The following is a 21,831-nucleotide window of genomic DNA, read 5'->3' on the forward strand; positions in this document are numbered from 1 at the left end:
CTTCAAAAGGTATCAATAGAAATGTTGATTTGTGGCTCCCCTGAATTGCACAGAGCCAACCCAGCAGAATTAAGGGGTTCAACTGTGTTGGAAGCAGCTGCTTATTAAAATGAATTGTTAAGCTTCGCAGCCGATGAGAAAGATCAAAAGAACGATAGGCCTCATATTACTCATTTTACTGCTACACAACGAAGCACTCCAAAACATTAAAGAAAAACCATTGGCTCACAGTTCTGCAATCTCATGTGCGCTGGCCTACCTGAGGGACTCAGATGCCTGCAGGAGGACCAGTCTCTCCTGCAGGCATCCATCAAGCCCCAGTTTGCTATTCTGTCTGCTAAAGAAGATCAATTGGCCAAGCCCAGAAAAAGTGTGGGGGAGACTGCTCAGAGCCTGAGTACCAAGGAACATGAATCAGAGGGTTCGGGACAACAGGAAGGATGGGAACGTAACAGTCTACCAGCACTGTGCGCTCTGGACCTGACGGATCACAGCCCTCCCGCCTGCGAGTTCAAAGAACCCCAAGTCTGAGTCTTCCACAGAGGAGCAGAGTTCTTTTTCTGCAATAAGCATCACGGTAAAGGTAAGGATTCCAGGATCTGGCTTGGGTTTGATTCATTTAGAAACTGCGACTCATGACATAAAAACACAAATGGCTTTTTAAAAAAATGGAGGAAACATGAGAAGTCATTTGTTCACAAAATCCAGCAGTGTACATATGTAGGCCTCCTGTGCAAAGAATGTTCCTCTTCCTGGAATCACTCCACCACATACAGCTCCTGGCCTGCCCCTGTGCAGGAGCACATCCTTTTATAAAAGAAATGGTTGTATCACAGTATGTTGGAGACCATAGGTCCCCTTTTAAACTGACTATTCTTTTTAATACAAGATAATTTAACTCCCTTTAATACTTCACAGATTTCCTATTAATTTGGGTTCATGCCAGTCAGTCCAAAACTATATCAATAATTTTTCAAACTAGACCTATCACTCTTTTAGAAGTGCCAGGTTGTGGGGACTCAGTGTCTTGAGATTGTTAGACTCTTTTGGATCTAACTACAAAAATTTATGAACCACCACCTCACTGTTTTTGAGATCTTAAAGCATTTTCCAGCCTGGGTGTTAAATTTACCCCAAACCTTTTCTTACTCTGAGAAGCTTTTGCCCACTTAGAAACTAGAAATGAACCAGGGTTTGATATTCTAACCCATAAAGTCTTGGGTGCTCTCTGTTTTCTTTAATTTGAAATTCATTTCTCTGTTTGCATACCTCAGACAAAAATGCAGAAAAGAAACTGACAGTTATAACTCTCCTCCCAGAAGCCCTCTCAGCCCAATCTGTAGGTTTGATAGGTACAGACATCCCAGCGTTCCTGAAAACGACAGGCTAAGAGGTTCCAGTAACATGGACAAGGGCGGCCTGCATTCCTGGTTTCCATTATTGCTTGCCACTTAACAAACTCTTCCAAAGCTCCCCTCACTTTTCCAAATCCCGAAAGCAGAGTTACAGAGCCCTAGAATTAACATTGACTGAGGTTTGTGACAGAGCCTCACTAATAGCAGCCGCTTTGCCTCAGTTATCTATTGCTTTGTAACAAACCACTTCAAAACTATGTCCTACAAGGACAACCAAGTTACTATCCACAATTCCACACTTGGAGTCACGCTTATGGGGAGCTCCCATACCGGCATCTCTGGAGGTCACTCATTTGGCTGGGATCCTCTAAGGGCAAGTGCAGCTGGACATCAGGCTCTAACCGAGAGCTTGCTGGCCAGGATCTCAATAATGTTCCAGTGTTCCCTCCAGTGGGATAGTCTGAGTTCTTATACATTTTTAGTTCAGAATACTCACCAGGCTTCTACTTGAGTAATATCTGCTGATATCTCATTGGTCAAAGCAAGTCACTCGGCATTAAAAATGGTGGGGTATTAGAGGAGGAAGCATCACACATCAATGAAAGAAGCCTGAGTCACTGAGAAGCCACTGCTGTAAAATCGGCATGACTCCCATCCTAAGGGGATAAGCCATTCTTTCAAATGACACTTGTGGTCAAGCTTCTTGCTCACTACTTGACAACTACACGAACTGCTCAATGGTAAGAGCACTTGTCTAGCATTGTCTAAGCCCTAGGTCCAATCCCAGCGACACAAAAAGAAAAAAGAAGGAAAGAAAGTTACGACCATGACAGTCATTTTTTAATAAAAACAAGAATATTTACTAGCAATAATAAAAGATAACTATTAAAAACAAATATTATACATTGTATAAAATATTCACTTTTTAAATAAGTGAATAGAAAATAAAAAAAACCAAGACAAGAAAATAAAGTTCTTAAAGTAGTGAGAAAAATTTCAAAGGACATATTTATAAATTGACATAAGTATATGAGAGAGTACAACAATGCTAAAATGGCATGTAATGTAATGCGTAAGAGAATGCGGCAGGAGCTGGAGAAATGGCTAAGTGGTTCATAGCAGTTGTTGGTCTTGTTGAGGACTCAAGTTTGACTCCCAGCATCCACACAGTGGCTCTTGACCATCAGTCCAGTTCAAGGTGATCCAGTGCCCTCTTCTCACCCAAATACATAGACAGAAAATAAAATAAACAAACCTAAATATTCTTTTTAAAAGAAGGTAAAATGGACATATCCTAGAAAATGCAAGAAAAAGAAGCACTATAGGAGTCACTCTGATTGTACAGCAGGTTAATCCTTAACCATTAGTATTTATAAAAAAAAAGTCACAATAAATATCCAAAAGTACTCAGAAGAATGATTCTAATTTCATAGGGCTGGGGTGGGACTCATGAATCATAATTAATAAATATGCAAGGTAATGTTAACAGAAAAAAAGCCCAAGGATCACACTGACTACAAAAGGAAGCTTTTAGACTGAGAACAGACAATGGGCCTCCAGATCCTTAACACCGCCCTTACTGCATAAATCCCTGTCACAGTTCCACACGGAAAAGTTTCTAATCAAAGGCAAACAGGATATTGCTCAATTCAAGCTGCTTCACTCTGTCAGCTCTCCCTCCAGCTGTAAGGCGGCATTTGTCAAACTGTAGGTCATGCCCAATGAGTGAGTCATAGAATCAATTCTATGCAAACATAACTGAAAATATCAGAGGGCATTGCACATAATTGAAGGTAATTATCTTTTAAGTATTGTTACGTGACACTTTTGTTTCAGTTGTGCATAGGTGTGTATAGTACAAAAGACAATACTTAATATGAGTCATGGGGAAAAAAATTGAACATCTCTGCCATAAAAAACATGATAAGTTCATCATGAAGCAAAAAAAAAGTTTTCAGAATAATGAAGAAACACCCTCAAAGTCTAAGAAAACATGATTAATGAATATTTAGCATATTTCTGTAGTTTAATTATTCAAGCACATTAATGCTTCAAAGAACAAATTTAATATGCATTTATTCAGTATCCCTGTGAATGGATAACTGAGAAGAAAATAGTCTTTTCTCTGAGAAACTTACAAAGTACAGTTAGTAATAATCTATGAAATAACTAGAGGATAACAGAAAAGAATTTCTAATCATGGGTGAAAGGCAGATCATTGTAACTTGAAGTTAGTTTTTAAAGGACCATGAAAAAAAAATGCAAAGAAGGTATTGAGTTCTGTTATTTACCAAATTCTGCTAACTGCTTTTTGAAGAGAACCCCAAAATCTCAGTGGCTAACACAGTGATGAGTTTACCCCACAGTCATGCAGAAACTTCTGTACCTATGAGCCTCTGTGAGCTCAGTCTCCCCGTGTGCTTGTCTACTGTAATAGTCAAATGGAGGTCGAGCCTAAAATCACTCCACATAATGTCTCCAGTCTATGATGGTATAGACTCTATACGCCTTCAATAGAACCTCTATTTTGAATCCTGAATTTTGATCTTTTCCTGAGGGAGCAGTCCATGGTATGATACTTTCTACAAACTGGGTGGTTGCTGGAAGCTGCTGCTCCAGTCAGCTGGATGGATCTGAAGGGTAAGAAGATAGCTGAATTTTTCCCACTCAGGAAAGACTGTCCTTTCCAGGACTATCAGACTACAGACATGGAAAGCTAAGCCCAAAGTATGCCTTCAATATGTAAGGATACGTAAGCTTAGCCAGAGCCTCAGAGACAGAATTCCTGTGCTGTAATCAGAGGCAACCAAGTAACTGGAGACCGCTCCTCAGATTGGCAGATTAGCAGGTCCTAAACTGTTCAGCTGTTCTTCTTTGTCCTTCCACAAGACCCCAGGGACAGCTGGACACTTTATTCTGGCTCCTGTCTTCTGCTTTCTGACCACTCTGGTGTCTTTCCACTGAGGCCCGGTGTGTGGGCCTCAACTCTTGCCTTCAGCTGTGTAAATACAACCTTTTTTGGCCACTAACAGAACACCAACATCTGCAGCAGCCAGAATACTGAAAGAGCACCCAGAAGAGAGTGATCACAGTGTCACAGAGGTGGTAATGCGTAAGAAAAGAAACAGTACCTGATTCCCAGACATTTTTTTATTGGTCAGAGTCCAGTCATGTAACTGCTATGGATTTTCTAAGAAGGCACGCCCATTTTTATTATCTCTGATATGAGATTATCACACAGAACTGCTAGGGAAGGCCGAAGTATTTATCGCCCTAGGCCAAAACAGAGAATTACACTCCCTAGTGTTCTTTCTCTCTAAAATAAAAAAATGCCCAGACATCTCACAATAAAGAAATACAGGAAGAATGCAGGAAGGGTAGAACACAGACTTAGAAGCTAGGGGCCTGAGGACCTGACCTGAGAAATAAAACCACAGTGACATCCCTGAGGGTTTTGTTGTTTGTACATATGAAAGATAAGGCAATGGGGAATCCTGTGTCCAGAGACACTTAAAAAAAAAAATCTACTAAAGGTAGAAAGGTAAAGTTGGGAAGACAAACAGAACTGATGTCGTTTTGATAGTCATCATCTTAATCTAGTCAAACTAACCCCTGCTGCAACTCTACAGGGTCAACAGAGCTCAGCAATGAGATATGCAATGCTGGCCCTTCAGAGAGCCCTCTCCAGCAGGGAAGCAGGATAGGGAAGTGAGCTCCAACTACTCAGCAGACCTTTCTCTGGGAGGGGAGAAACTTCCTACCAGGGCTCAAAGGCTAGGTACTCGATAGTTTCTTAAAAACTGAGTATTGAGCAGACCTTAGGCGCTAGCTCTGCACCCAGTCCCACAACATCCAGAGGAAGCTTGACTCCCAGGAGCTCTGAGCCCAGATCTCAAGATCACAGGATCCCAGAATTATAGGATCACAGAGACAGCTAAACTCTGAAGAGTTTTGACACAACCAGGATCACAGGATGGATGATGATGATAGAAGACTTTAAGAAGGACATAAATAACTCCTTTAAAAATTACAGAACACAGGTAAAGAGATAGAAGCCCTTAAAGAGAAAACACAAAAATCCCTTAATGAATTACAGGAAAATACAACCAAACAGGAGAAGAAACTGAACAAGACCATCCAGGATCTAAAAATGAAAATAGAAACAATGAAGAAAACACAAAGAGAGACAACCCTGGAGATAGAAAACCCAGGAAAGAGATCAGGACTAATAGATGAAAGCATCACCAACAGAATACAAGAGACGGAAGAGAGAATCTCAGGGGCAGAAGATACAATAGAAAATACGGATACAACTGTCAAAGAAAACACAAAAAGCAAAAAGCTCCTAACACAAAACATCCAGGAAATCCAGGACACAATGAGAAAATGAAACCTAAGGATAATAGGTATAGAAGAGAGTGAAGATTCCCAACTTAAAGGGCCAATAAATATCTTCAACAAAATTATAGAAGAAAACTTCCCTAACTATACTATACCTAGCAAAACTCTCAATTACCATAGATGGAGAAACCAAGATTATTACATGACAAAATAAAATTTACACAATATCTTTCTACAAATGCAGCCCTACAAAGGATAATGGTTGGAAAATTCCAACACAAGGAGGGAAACTACACCCTAGAAAAAGCAAGAAAGTAATTTTCGTTCAACAAACCCAAAAGAAGATAGCCACAGAAGCATAATTCCAATTCTAACAACAAAAGTAACAGGAAGCAACAATCATGTTTCCTTAATATCTTTTGACATCAGTGGACTCAATTCCCCAATAAAAAGATGTAGAATAACAGACTGGATACATAAACAGACCCAGCATTTTGCTGCATATAGGAAACGCACTTCAGTGACAAAGACATACTACCTCAGAGTAAAAGACTGGAAAACAATTTTTTAAGCATTTGGCCCCAAGAAACAAGCTGGAGTAGCCATTTTAATATCAAATAAAATCAACTTTCAACCAAAAGTTACCAAAAAAAAAAAAAATAAGGAAGGACACTTCATACTCATCAAAAGAAAATTCTACCAAGATGAACTCTCAATTCTGAACATCTATGCTCCAAATGCAAGGGCACCCACATTCATTAAAGAAACTTTACTAACACTCAAAAATATACAATTATTATACAATAATAGTAGGAGACTTCAACATCCACTCTCAGCAATGGACAGATCATGGAAACAGAAACTAAACAGAGACACAGTGAAACTAAGAAGTTATGAACCAAATGGATTTAACAGATATCTATAGAACATTTCACTCTAATACAAAAGAATATACCTTCTTCTCAGCACCACATGGTACCTTCTCCAAAGCTTACCATATGACTGGTCACAAAACAGGCCTCAACAGATACAAGAAGTTTGAAATAATCCCATACATCCTATCAGATCACCACGGACTAAGGCTGGTCTTCAATAACGACAATGAAAAGCCCACATACATGTGGAAGCTGAACAACACTCCACTTAATGATAATTTGGCCAAGGAAGAAATAACGAAAGAAATTAAATACTTTTTAGAATTTAATGAAAATGAAGGTACAACATACCCAAACTTATAGAACACATAAGTTTTGTTCCCCTTCTTAGAAAGAGGAACAAAATACTCACGGGATCAAATACAGAGACAAACTGTGGAACAAAGACTGAAGGAAAGGCCATCCAAAGACTGCCTCACCTGGGGATCCATCCCATATACTAGTGTGGATGCTGAGAAGTGCATGCTGACGAATGCCTGATATAGCTGTCTCCTGAGAGGCTCTGCCAGAGCCTGACAAATTCAGAAGGCAGATGCTCACATCCAACCACTGGACTGAGCAAGGGGTACCCAATAGAGGAGTTAGAAACTAAAGGAGCTAAAGGGGTTTGCAACCCCATAAAAAGAATAATAATAATAATAATAATATCAACCAACCAGACCCCTTAGAGCTACCAGGGAGTAAACCACAAACCAAGGAATACGCATGGAGGGACCCATGGCTCCAGTTGCATATGTAGTAGAGGATGGCCTTGTTGAGCATCAATGGGAGGAGAGGCCCTTGGTCCTGTGAAGGCTCAATGCCCCAGTTTAGGGGAATGCCAGAGCAGGAAGGTGAGAGTAGGTGGGAGGGTGGGGGAATACCCTCATAGAAGCAGAGGGGGGGATAGAATAAGGGGCTTCAGGGGGGTAACTGGGAAAGGGGATAACATTTGAAATGTAAATAAAGAAAATATCCAATAAAAAATATTTTTAAAAACTGAGTATTAATGTACCATTCCACTATGAGGTATATGCATCAGAAAAGTACATAGAAGTACTAAAAGTGAACAGGGCATTATTTATGCAACTACCATCACAGTGTCCAATAACATGAACAATAGCAACCATGTATACACACACACACAGGTGCACACACACAGTAAGTAACAACTGGTGTGTCTGAATAGAACACATGGCAGTATCTACTCTACAATGTGTGGACATCTTCAATTATTTAATTGAAGAATTGTTTCCAGATAGGACAGGGGTTTCACTATGTAGCCCAGGCTGACCTCAAACCCTCAATCCACTTGTCTTATCCTCCTCAGTGTTGGGATTGTAAGCACGTGCTACCATACTCAGCTTAGTAAACTTTTTAAAGTTCATACTAAATTTTGTGTTAAAAGAAGCCATACTATTAGATGGACAAAACAGAAGCATTGTTATTCTTTCATTCAAAAAAGTGGGGGGAGGGAAATCCATGAAGGAATATTGCAGAGATCACTCACCAACTGCTGCAGGATAATGTATGTCTATTGTAATAATACAAACTATTTGAAATCTCTGTTAATGATGGGTTACAGAACTACATAGAAACCTGTAACATCTTAACTTCAGGTGAAATTATTGCGCCAAGGGTAATCTGGGGAAAAAAGTACAAAAAGCAAAACCCCATAAAATATTCCAACTTTAAACCCTGGCTTCCTTGGATATCAGCCTCAAACAGGGCTTTGGGGTGGGAGGTAGAACACAGAGGAGTGAGGTCTGCACAGAAGAACTGTGCCAGGTGCTCCCTACCATCTCAGAAGTGCAAATTCAGCAGGAAGTCCCAAACACCACCAGAAATGCTGGCATATAAATCACAATGCATCTCTTTCCTTCAGAGTCTGAATCCAGCTTCTAAGACTATCAGAAAAACACTTATGAATAAAACCACAACAACTGCTGAGTCTTATTAAGCCTTCTGTATGTTTAAATGTTTTTAAGTGGAGATTTGAGAGGGGAAAAAAAGGGCCTCTTTGCTTACTTTTTTGACAGAACTTTCAATTTTTAGCTCAGCAGGAAGTAAGATAATGACTACAGAGCTAGGTAGGAGCCTAAAGAGGTTTATTACAAACCAGTTTCTTCAGGCTCCTACATAGGTAGCTGAAAGTCAAGACAATTTCAAACCAATGAACATGTATTATTGATGAATAAAGACCTAGGTGCTGGATTAACTCTATTTTCCCTCATATTCCAAAATTTTTTAAATCATTTTACATAAATATCTCTCTGATGTCTGAGCTGGAAAGATGGCAGAATGCAATAATGATTTCACGCGTTCTTCCCTCTGGCAATGCAAAACAGAAAAAAGGGGATGGGGGCTATATAAAAGTTATGTGGCAATTATAGCAAAAACAAGATGATGATACTCAAAATGACTTCACTCCCTTCCTTTAGAAAGCCTTAAATCTTAATTTTAAATGTGGAAAGCACACACCTGCTATCAGAGCCAATGACCCCGCTGCAGGCATTCTCACTCGAATAAAATCTAAAACTTTGGTGTGAGGCCATTAAACTATTCCTAGGGCACCCTTTTGCTCTAAAAGCCATGGTAAGTCATTGATGTTCTAATTTGAATAATTGCATTCCACCTACATAAATTCCCTCTGTAGTTTCAACTCTATACAATTCAGTCTTCATTTCCTGAATTAAATTAATGCTGTGTAATATGGTGCTTCTATATGAAAAAAAAAGTGCATCTACTTTCATAGGTAACCTTTCAACAAGCAGGAGGAGTGATTCATGTGCACTACAGGGAATAACCGGTCAGCATGAATAATCATTAACCAGTAATTTGTACCCACAATCATTATGTGCTAAGCATTTCTAAGGAGATGTCTCATCCAAATGACTGTATCTACAGAGCTGTATTTAGAAAAAAATCCAGTATGTCATAAACCGAACACCATTTTCAATCGAACCAATCATTGTATCACTAAAGTTATAGTTTTATATATGATTTACTTTCACCTAACCAGACTCTCTCGATGTTTGATAATCCTTATCCTTATTCAGATAATTATGAGTTATAAATTAATACTAGAAAACCTAAGCTAAGAAAAGAACAACTTAGGAGTGTTTTAAAAGTAGATAATTATTTCTCAAAGATGAAATCCTAAAAACAAGTTTCCCTACTGCACTGCCACCAATAAGAGTTTTTGAGAGACCTAAAGAGTTCTTATAACAAAATTTACTTCTCAGAGTGAATATTTGGGATTGCCATAACACCATCCCAGAAAGCCAAAAGAGGAGGAGTACAAATCTCTTTAATTATGGTTAATAATTTTATGTTTCGGCCTCAGGGATTTTTAAATAATGTATCTACAAATAACAAAGTGACTTGAAAACAGGCCACAGACCACACTAAGGTAGTAATAGAATTGGTCTTGAGGTATCTGAAAACAGATATCAAAACAGAGTAGCTATCCCACCTTCCTTCTCTCACAAATTTGTCGATCTTGGTCTATAAAAAATGATCGTTTCTTGGTAGGCTCAAAGGAAAATAATTTTTTAAGTGAACTTTAACACTAAACACTTTATCTTTGGAGTCCTAGTGGCTGTAGGACATACTTAATTATAAAAGCATCTTTTATTCCCCAGATGTAATTGTCCTCTAGGAGACTCACTGATGAATAAGCTAACCCTTACTAGTTCTTTCTGAACTCTGGCTGGCTGGTTCAACTCAACTGTTCTAGATCAAACTCCTCTCCAAGCTGACTGCTTCAATCTGGCTTTTCTCAGCTTCTCACTGAATTGCTCTGCTTGGCCTCAAACTCTGACAATTTGTTCTAATCTTCTGGATCCTTCTTATTCTCTGGCTGCAACTGCCTCTGCTGATCTGCATTGAACTGCATGAACCCACGAATGAACTCAACTCCCTTGCACTTACTTCCAGCTGACGTAGCTCCAACTCACTGACAAACTCAACTCTCTCTTCCAATGCTGATCTTAAATAGCTTTTCACCTGAGAGTTGGGTGTATCCTATCTCTGACTCATTCTACCAGATCTTTTTCTGATTCATCACTTTCTCTAACCCTCAATTAGAAGTCATTGTTTGGGATTAAAGGTGCTTGACATGTCTGTACTCCAGCTGGATAACACAGACCTGGGTCTTTGGATGTGCTCCTTTCCAGAGCAGCTATGCTGTTCAATTAAACTTTCTCTACACTTTGTAACTCACAATATTCCCTTCTTTTTTAGCTTCCTGAACATAAAAATTTGCTTCACTGGTTGACTTTGGGTTTGGCAATGTGTCTGGCTTTAAACAATAGAATCTGTTGGGTAGAAAGATAGTTCAACAGTTAAAAGAGCTGCCTGATCTTCCAAAGAATGCAGATTTGAGTCCAAACTCATATATGGTAGTTAACAACTGTCTGATACTCCAATTCCAGGACACCTCTTACTCTGGCTTCTGTGAGCACCAGGCATGCATATGGTGTATATACATATTAAATAGAATATAAATAAAAGCACCAAAGTTCTGAACTAGAGCTATTAAGATTTTTAAGTATTTTTTCTCATCCTTTCATGCCATCCATGAGAAGAACAGATCCCTTATACAGACACTACTCCATGGAGCACACTGAACTAAACCCACATCCCATAATGACTACATTCAACTCAGAGACACATAAGAGTCAAGAACATTAAATAAGTCAAAAACATCTTGACCTCAAAATACAGTAGCCAAAAATAAAATGGTATAGGCCAGTGTCCTTGCTATATTTCTCTTTAGCATTCAACTTGAAAGCTAAAGTGTTTCCTTTATCTTATACTTTCTCATTAGAATCCATCATTGAGGGAAGTTGGGGCAGGAACTCAACCAGAGGCAGGAACTAAAGCAGAGACCATAAGGATGTCTATATACTGGCTTGTTCAACCTGCTTTCTTATAGAACTCAGAACCCCATGACCAGAGGTGGTGTCACCCACAATAGGCTGGGACCATTGGCATAAATAATTACAAGGAAATCCCCTACAGACTTGCCTATAGGCCAATCCGATGGAGGCATTTTCTCATTTGAAGTTCCTTCTTTGCAGATGACCATAACATAAATCAAAATGATTAAAAACAAACCAGAATGACCAGTGAGATAACTCAGCAGATAAAAGTACTTGCTTCCAAGTCTGACATGCTGAGCTTGAGTCCAAAGATACACACAGTGTAAAGAGACAACCAACTCTACTATATTGTCCTCAGACTTCTACAAGCAAACTGTAGCACATATGTGCCCCTACACACACACACACACACACACACACACACACACACACACACACACGTGTCTCTGTGTGCACACATGCACACAGATAAATAAAATAAATGTAATTTTAGATAAATAAAAATAAGCAAACAAAAAGCTTAAGGAATTATTTTCAGATAACCATCTGATCCAAATTAAAATTTTCATATTGATGTGCTAAATCAACTTCTAATTTCTGGATACATAAATACTGACAAAATATCTGCCTGACAAATGGACACTTTCTACTGTAGATGGATCTATCCATCATGCTATATTATTAAGTCTTGAATTTCCTCTATTAAAGTAAAAGCATCACAGAGGCAGAATCTGTGTCTGATTCATTATCGCACATTGTATCTATCACAGTCCTCTATACTTAAAAGCTATTTGACAAATGACTGTATTCCAATACCATTACCAGTGCCTTTCAATATTGTCTATATCCAAAAATATTTCCTGAGACAAAATTAATCATAGATCTGAAAATTCAGAAATGATTAAATGTTATAATTCTCCTACTTTATATATGTCATTAGATATCACTAAATCATACTTAAAGTTTTTTAGAGAAGAAATTAAAATAACGAGACTTGGAGACTAATTAATAAACCCTTTTAAAAACAAACCAACAAAGTTCCTGTCTTAGGGCTTTTACTGCTGAGAAGAGACACCATAACCATAGTAACTTTTTTTTTTATTTATTTATTCACTTTACCACCCAATATCAACCCTTTCTCTACTCCATGAAAATCCCCTCCATTAAACCTTCCCCTTCTCTTTTGGAAACACCAACCGTGGACCCCCACCTTCCACTCCCCAACTCCCCCAGCCCTCCCATCCACCTTCCTCCAACCCCAACTCCATGCACATCAAATCCCTATCAGACACATCTTCTCCCAATTAGGCCAGGCAAGGCGTTCCATTTAGGAGCACAAGATTCAACAGAAGGCAGGCAACAAGCTCAGAGACAGCACCTGTTCCAGTTGTTGGGGGTCCAGTTGTTGGGAGACCAAGCTGCTCATCTGCTACAAATGTGCAGACAATGCTCTCTCGTTGATTAGTGAGTGATTCAGTCTCTAGGAGCCCCCAATGGTCCAGGTTAGTTGATTCTGTTGGACTTTCTCTGGAGTCCCTGTCCTCTTCAAGTCCTTTAACCCTTTCCCTAACTTTTCCATAGGACTCCCCATGCTCCATCTATTGCTGTGTGTGACTCTCTGGTTCTCTTTCCATTGGCTTCTGGGTGGAGCCTCTCAGAAGACAGTTATGCTAGGTGCCTGTCTGCAAGCATAACAGTATCATTAATAGTGTTGGGTATTCGTTCTTACCCATGGGATGGTTCTCAATGTGGGGCACTCATTGGTTGCCCACTCCTTCAGTCTCTGTTCTATCTTTGTCCCTGCACATCTTGTAAGAAGGAAATATTTTGGGTTGAAGGTTTGGTGGGTGGGTTGCTGTCCTTATCCCTCCACTGGAAGTCCTGTCTGGCTATAGGGGCTGGTCAACACAAGAACCATATATCCACTGCTAAGCATCTCAGCTAGAGTCACCCACTAGACCCTCTGGGGCTTCCCACCATCCCCGGTCTCTAGTGAATCCTAGAGATTGTTCCCTCCACCACTGATGTCCCTTCTTCCTCCCCTGCTCTCCCTACATGTGCTCTTTGCCCAGCCCTGCTTGCCTGCCCATCCCTTCTTCCTCTCAGTTCCCTCCTTCCATTGACCTCTATTTTGATTCACTTTGGAGAAAAATTTAATCATCCTCCCTTGGGCCCTCCTTGTTATTTAGCTTCTTTGGGTCTGTTGATTATAGCATGATTATACTGTATTTTATGGCTAATAGCCACTTATAAGTGAGTATATTCCAGGCATGTTTTTTGGAGTCAGGTTACCTCACCCAGAATGATATTATTTTTTTCTAGTTCCATTTATTTGTCTGTAAAATTCACAATGTACTTCTTTTTAATATCTGAATAGTATTCCAATATGTGAATGAACGTTTTCTTTATCCATTCTTCAGTTGAGGGACATCTAGGTTATTTGCAGTTTCTGGCTCTTACAAATAAAACTGCTATGAACATAGTTGAGCAAGTGTCTTTGTGGGATGGTAGAACATCTTTTGGGTATATGCCCAGAAGTGATATAGCTGGGTCTTGGGGTAAAAATATTCCCAATGTTCAGAGAAACCACTAAATTGACTTCCAGAGTGGTTGTACAAGTTCTCAGTCCTACCAGTAATGAAGAAATATTACCCTTGCTCTACAACCTCACCAGCATGTGCTGTACTTGAAGTGATCTATAAGAGGGTTCATTCCACTAGGAAATGTCACCTGTACATCACTCTAAATTGTCACAGAATAATGTGAACTGAATGGATGCTCTGGCCAGTCATGGTCATACATATCTTTAATTCTACCACCTGGGAAACAGAGGCAGGCCTGATCTACATAGTGATTTCCAGAATTCACAGCCAGGGCTACTGAGAATTTGTCAAAAAAAAAAAAATAGAAGTGCTTATTCTCTTACAGATCACTCAATCTAACTACATGTAAATACTGTGAAATTATCCAAAGCTAATACTCACCCTGATGGCCAAAATTGAAATATAGATGGATGGATAGATAGATAGATAGATAGATAGATAGATAGATAGATAGATAGATAATCTTAAGAACATTTGGTAGAACATGAGTCAATCACAGACTTCCCTTACCCTTATCTATTTCCAGGTTAAATTACAAACAACAGTGGTGTTTCTCAGGTGGTGACAGAGCTGGGCATTTTAAAGCATGAGGGTGGACAGCACCCCTCATGTCCTGCTCTGGATTGCAGAAAAGCCAATGTGAAAGAACCAAAGACATAGACAGAAGCAGAGCACAGCACAGGAGAGAAGGCTGAGCACATGGCTCTACTTGCCACCAGTCCCAGATCTCTGGCAGCTGCTGTGCTGGGGCTCCTCTCATGCTGCATACTAAACCCTCCAATGAATTTGCAGACCTAGGTAAATTCAAGCTATTTTACAGGTTATACCTGTAACCAAGAGATTTGACACTCTGCACCAAACAAATTCCAAGGTAATAAATTTGACTTGTTAGGAGTAGAACTAGGAAGAACACAAGAATTATTAATGCATCTGCAGATTCAAGTACTTCTATGCTAACAGTAGGGAGTGACATGACTTAACACTTTCTCCCTTGCCTTTCTCACTAGGGATAAACTGCTTTCTTCCATAAAACAATCAATGTCTTGTGAGCAAGAACCATTCTTCATATATTTTAATGGATGCGTTTCACTCTCCCCACATGCCATGACTATATGTTCTCAGTAGGAATGTGTTGAGCTAGAAGTATGAAGATTAGGATACTGTGATTGCCACATAATCTCCTAAAATATCATTAGATCAAAGGAAGGTGGTCTTGTATTATATTTAAAAATTCCTTCTAATAGATAGTGGTAGTTGTGTGACAAAAGAGCAGTAAGGACATTGAAGAAAATCATTATTAATCTGATTGTTACTAAAAGATCCTAGGGCTCCAAAATGGGATTTGGTAGGCTGTGGGGAAGCCAGCTTTAATCTGAAATGATAAATCAAACTCAAAAGCTTTACAAACCAAATCTACAATGTTATTCCCCTCCGGACTAATGCTAAGACAAGGCTGCTAGGAACTGGAAACTGAAGATAAAACAAAACAAAACAAAAAAGACCAAGGCTTCTTAAATGTATTAAGCTGTATTTATAAACAAAGGCATATTCCTATAAACCATATTCTTCATGTGTTGATGTGTCCCTGCATTAAAAAAATTTTTGCATTCAAATCAGTAGCCCAGTTTACTCTGAGCTGGTGACCTGCTGTAGAAGGAACCTGGTAGGCATGGTTTGAGGTCAAGATCATCTGAGCAAGAGGAGGGGGGCCTCAAATGATGAAAGCCAACCTAGCTGTTCCATTGGCTTCCCCCAGAGGCCACTACTTAACAGTTTACTGATCTTCCTAACCTCCCTGACTCTCACACTGAGGAAGGAGTCTGATTTTCAACACCATAATTACAATGAAGGACATCCATCCTTATTCCCTAAAACTGTCGCTTTAACTAGGTCTAAGAAAAACAAAAGGAAAAAAACTAACTGGATTACTCTGCATAATCATAATCTCTAGGAAGTCTGTATATTATATATTCACTTTATGTATTTGTTGTACAGAGCTATTCAGCACAGCGCATGAACTTAATACATGCTGACGACAACCAAGGAAATCCTGTTACAAAGTGCAGCATACGCCCACTCACATAGTTAGCTTGTAAACAATATTCCTTAATAAGGTCTTCTCTAAGTTATTCTACAAAATGATTTCTACACATTTTTTGGAAATCTCCACTTCAAAATTTTTCTACTGTAAACTGTAGATTAATACTTTTAATCAAAGTGGGTTGACAAGATGACTAAGCAGATAAAAATGCTTGATGAGCTAGCTCGGCTCAAGAATTCAACATGGAACACAAATGAACCCATACTCTCTAAAATTATCTTCTGACCTCTACATATGCACTATAGCATGTGAATGCTTGAACACACATAATAATTAAAGTATTTTAAATGTATTTTAATCAACTACTCACTTACAGAGCATACTAGAATGCCTGGAATCAGTTACATAGACTTTTCTACAAACTAAAACTATGTGTTAATGAGTAACTGAATCTTACCTAAATAAATCTTACAACTGTACTGTAATTTTGTCTTTTTTGTTGGTGGTGGGTTTTTTTTATGTAGGGGGGGGGTGTTGTTTTTGTTGTTGTTGTTTTGAAACAGGGCTTCTTTGTATAGCCTGGGCTATCCTGATACTCTCTCTGTAGACTCAGCTGGCCTTGAACTCACAAAGACTTACCTGCCTCTGCCTCTCTAGTGCGGGGATTAAAGGCATGCGCCACCACTGCCCAGCTAATTTTGTCTTAAAAAGCTGATTAAACATAGTCATAGTCACAGAAAATGATGCCATTTAGTAAATTTTCTTTAAGTCTCCATTGGTAATTCACAGAAAAATCAAAGCACACAGACCCAGAGACCTACTCGATAGTTTACTCTAATCACCTCCACTCTGATTATAATAGTAGTGCATCAGGAGGCCTGAGACACTTGGTAAGGTAAAATTTTAGTTTCAGTGGTTTTATGAAACCTCTCAGGTCAGAGGACAGAAATACTAAGGCGAGCTCTTCTGTTTGGTGCTGGAGAAAGGATAAAGCAGACACTTTCCATGAGAGAACTGAACTCCTTCTCACCTGCATCGATGCTCCTTCCACCCGAGCCACGCAGGCCACCCGATCCAAGAAAGTGACTGCCACAGGCACCGCCACGAAGAAGCCTTTGCAAAAGGCCTTGAAGCATCTTCTCAACCACCCTTGTGACTGTGCCATACCTAGGTGCACAAAGACAACAGGTGGAAAATTAGCCTAGAGAAAACTGATAAGCAAAGCCATCAAAGGAACACAGGAAAACTAAGAGTTGGCTGCTCAGTTGTCGGGGGCCGACTTTTAGCAGAAAGCGGCTATCAGCTTTGCAGCCATCTTGAGCCATATACCCTGACATGAGACTTGGATTACAATAGCCTACAACAGCTGAGAACACTCTGATAATCTTGGTTTAGATACCTTGAGATTAAAGGTGTGTGAGATTAAAGGTGTGTGAGATTAAGAGTATGATTTAGAAGTATAGAGATCAGAGTTAGAGACAAGACCTAAGGGCATGATTAAAGGTGTAACTTAGAGGCGTGGCTTAGAAGTAAGACATATAAAAGGCAGAGACAGAACAGATCAGGATTGAGACGATAGAAGACATTAGGGAGACGATAGAAGACAGAACCAGAGATCAGAGAATATAGACGGAGATCAGAGACTATAGAGGGATCATCAGAGATGAATCTCAGACATTAGGTAGAATCTGCCGTCACCCTCGCTCTTGCTGAACCCCTGACCTGAAGACCAGAGCGGCAGCTTGGGCCGGGATACAGTGGCCGCCCAAACGTGGGTCGGCCCGGGCCTCAACATTTTGCTCAGGCCGAGACATTTTTTGGCCACCCCAACGTGGGACTAGTGCGGTCCTCAACACTCAGTGGTGGAGCCTGTGCTTAACATCCACAATGCCCTACGTTTTTTTGTTCCTCAACATCATAAAAGAAAGGAAAGTATAGCTAGAGAATAGCAACCCTGCTTCTTAGCATATTCCAGGCCCATGCCTAAAACTATTAGGTAAGTCTGTTCGGAGTCCCAAATGGGAAATGCATGGATTCAATTATGTCTTTTCAGCTTGTCTACTTAAGAAACGTCAGTGGAAAAGTTAGAAAAAAAACTATTCCAAAAGTAAATCCTTTTCTGTTGCTCTAACAGTATAAAAGCATAATCTTATTTTCCTAATAGAAGTTTAGTGAGACATGTGTTTAATACCTTCAGAGGGTATTTCAAATTCCCAGAGTGTACCCTTAACAGCAGCAGCATGCCCTGCTGGCTTTCTTCCCCAAGTTCTGAACATACTCACAGTACCGTAATGGGGGGGATACCCTGCCCTATCAGGCAAGACTTCTGTTCTCCATTCCCTGATAGTCTCCCTCTTCCCTGCACATTAATCCAAGTGCACCCATCATGCATGCACTACAGATACCTGACTCACATCACACAGCAGTGGTGATTATGAAAAACAAGATGTCAGACCCAGCAGACACAGGCCCATTCAGACTGACTCTTCTGCCCAGCAGAGACAGACCCATCCAGACTGACTCTGCTGACCACTGGCTTTCCAGACGGTTGTCCTTTGACCTTCATACTGCCCTGCTGAAATTATAATGCATTTCCAGAATACATGACAACTTTCCATTTCCATGACACTCTGGGAATTGGCAAACAAGGTCAGGCAGAAGTGGGGATCAGAACTCATAGGGTGGAAGCCTCCTGGAGAAGTTATAAACATTCTACCCACTTATTGAACACCTAAACCCTCATTTCTTTTGCCTGCTAGGACTTACAGGTTGGAGTTGATCTCAGAAACTGACACCCAGATCCTGCCCTTCACTGAGAACTAGGGAAAGGGGAAGGGGAAAGGGGAGGGGAAAGGGGAAAGGGGAAGGGGAAGGGGAAAGGGGAAAGGGGAAGGGGAAGGGGAAAGGGGAAAGGGGAGAGGGGAAGGGGAAGATAAAGAAAGAAAGAAAAAAGAAGAAAAAAGGGCAAAGAAACCTATCTCTTTACTTAACCTGTGTAGTTACTGGCTTGGCTCTGAAGACCTGAAGAACCAAAATTTGCCTCTGCAAAATTTGGTTAATTTTAGAAACAAAAGTAGCTATCTTAAGCTATAAAATGAAAAGTATGAAAACTGCCAAGTAACAAAATAAAAAGGTCCTATGCCCCAGCATCATGAAGGCAGCTTTTAACTGTCTTGTGCCACTTTCACCCAGGAATATACTACTTCCTATCATTTAAAGCTGCTGCTGGAAAGCCAGTCCTAATACAAAAAGGAAGTCTGTGAGAGCTAGGGAGGAAATCACTGCATAAGCATTGGATACACACGTATCCTTCCCGGGGCCTATAACCACGGGAACAACAGTCAGACCTACTAGGAATCCTGAGATTCCCCCTCAGCACCTCACACAATGAAAAACAGTATAATAAAGAATCAAGAGATGCCATCATCCTGTTAGACCAAAAGAAGCAGTCGTGTAAATAAGAATGCCCCTGGATAAAAAAGATAAATTACATTTGTTCACTGTTGTATTTACACAGGATCCATGTACAAGTCAGGACCAGAAAAGGGAAAAGATGGGAGAGTCACAGAGAACTGATTTTTCTTTCTTTCTTTTTTTAATACTCATGAAATTCCTTCAACTGAAAACTTAAAAATCAGCTTGCTTCTCAGGAAACCTAAGATTTCTTGTCCTCTTGAGAGTAGATCCAGAAGGTGTGAAAAATGCAATTAGACCAAGTATCTGCTGGAAAGGCATACGCTAAAACTTAATTTGGGCTTTTTCTTCTTTTTTATCTTTTTCTTTTCTTTTTTTTTTTTAAAGCTCCCACACACATGATATTCATTTCATAGAAATGGCAACAAGCAAAAACTATATGACAAGACATGTTTTGGTATATATATGTATATGTGTGTATGTATAGATGTGTGTGTATGTATGTGTATGTATGAATGTGTGTATGTGAGTGTGCTTGTGTGTGTGTGTGTGTGTGTGTGTGTGTGTGTGTGTCTGTTGGTATGTGTGCGTGTGTGTGTGTGTGTGTGTGTGTGTGTGTGTGTGTGTATGTACTTTGACCCCACAGCATCATGTTTTGGATGGTTGGTCATACAGCTTTAAGTTCTACCTCATCCCTGTCCCCATTCTCCATTCTACTTCCTCTGACCTCTGACCTCTGACCTCTGACCTCTGACCTGATGAGAGCTGCTCCAGCAGTCCCACAACACATTGAAACTGTAAGCTAAACAAATCTCCCTGCCCTTGAGCAGTTTGATGTTGGTTATAACACTAACATGAGAAGAAGAAAAAAAAAAGAAATTGGAAATTCATGACAATAGAGGAAGGAAGGGAAAGAAGTAGTAAGCATTAAAAAAAAAAAGTAACTGGGGACAAGAAAGTGTAATTAATGAGTGAATGCATTATCCACATGCATGAAAATGTCACAATGAAGCCCAATATTACATATTAGTTAAGAACATTTAAAAACCAGAAACGTGAAAGCCAAATTCTTCCCAGATACTTACATCTCAGAATTTTCTTTGAGGAAACTATATAATTTTAAAGGAAATATAAACTATATCATTTTAAACTATATAAATTTAAACTATATCATTTTAAAGGAAAACTTGAAGGTTTAGTTTAATTTTGTAATTAATTGGCTGTGTGAGACTAGAGGGTGTGCACACACATGAAGTAAGTGCCTGTGAGACCAGAGGAATTGAAACCACTGAAGCTGGAGTTACAGGTTGTGAGCCACGGAGCTCAGTGCTGAGAACTGAGCTCAGGTCCTCTGTAGGAGCAGCATGTGCTCCTAACCAGGGAGCCATGTCTCTAATCCCTGAACGATATCATTTAACCATTACATACAAGGCAATGAAGAGGGGCTCGTGAAGAAGGAATGTTGGTATATATTTGACAAAAACTAATGGACTCACAGATCTACCTGTTGAGCCATTTTAACAGTACTTCATTTTATCTTGAGGGAATTGTGAGATTGCTAGAGGTGGGGATTGAGAGCCCACTGCTTTTCAGACTACAACAGAACACAACATTCTCCAGAGTTGTCTACCTATGGCAATAGCTTTCAAAAACTGACCACAAATAACACGAAGAAACACTGTTTCCAACCAAGTATTCCTCACACACATGCACATTTATACAAACTCCCACACCAAAGAAAGAAGCAACTGAAAAAAAAAAACAAAACAAAACACAAAATAGCACCTATCTAAAGTCTGTTATATTTCATTTAAAAAAAAAATGCCTACTGCTTGGGCACAGTGATGGTCTACAGAGTGACTGCCAGTCTAGACAGGTTTACATAGTAAAACCCTGTTTTGTTCCAAAACAAAAACAGCTGTTAGGTACAAATCAAGAAATTATTTTCTATTATCTACCCAAGGATCTTTTTTGTCATCTCCACCTAAACTGAAATATGAATATCTTAATAACTAACCCCCTTTTAAAACCTTCACTATATGACAAGGGGGAAACTACCTTATGTGGCCTGGTTCCTGTGTAATGACTGTAACTGTCAGTATGGTAGAGGTATGTATGTGCGCATGGTTTAAAAAATGAAGAGCAGTAAGTCTTTTTGCAGCTTTCAATATATATTGCATAAACCTGACATCTGCCCTAACCTGTAATCTTTTATATCAAAATTTTTTAAGATTCAACTTTGTGTTAGGAATGTTTTGCCTGCTGTATGTATATATA

General features: G+C 39.6%; 1 protein-coding gene across 5 annotated transcripts in view; it reads right to left on the minus strand.

Moving 5' to 3' along the window:
• The window catches only part of Immp2l (inner mitochondrial membrane peptidase subunit 2), an 826,273-nt gene that overhangs the window by 765,421 nt on the left and 39,021 nt on the right, over nucleotides 1–21,831 (minus strand). For all 5 annotated transcript variants that reach the window (XM_034514317.2, XM_076941950.1, XM_076941949.1 and 2 more), the window contains one exon: nucleotides 17,171–17,307. In XM_034514317.2, coding sequence (XP_034370208.1) covers nucleotides 17,171–17,305 — 135 coding nt within the window. In that variant the 5' untranslated portion in view covers nucleotides 17,306–17,307. The remainder of the gene's footprint in view (nucleotides 1–17,170; nucleotides 17,308–21,831) is intronic.

This window comes from Arvicanthis niloticus, chromosome 11, assembly GCF_011762505.2.
Source record: "Arvicanthis niloticus isolate mArvNil1 chromosome 11, mArvNil1.pat.X, whole genome shotgun sequence".
In the NCBI taxonomy this organism is placed as follows: Eukaryota; Metazoa; Chordata; class Mammalia; order Rodentia; family Muridae; genus Arvicanthis; species Arvicanthis niloticus.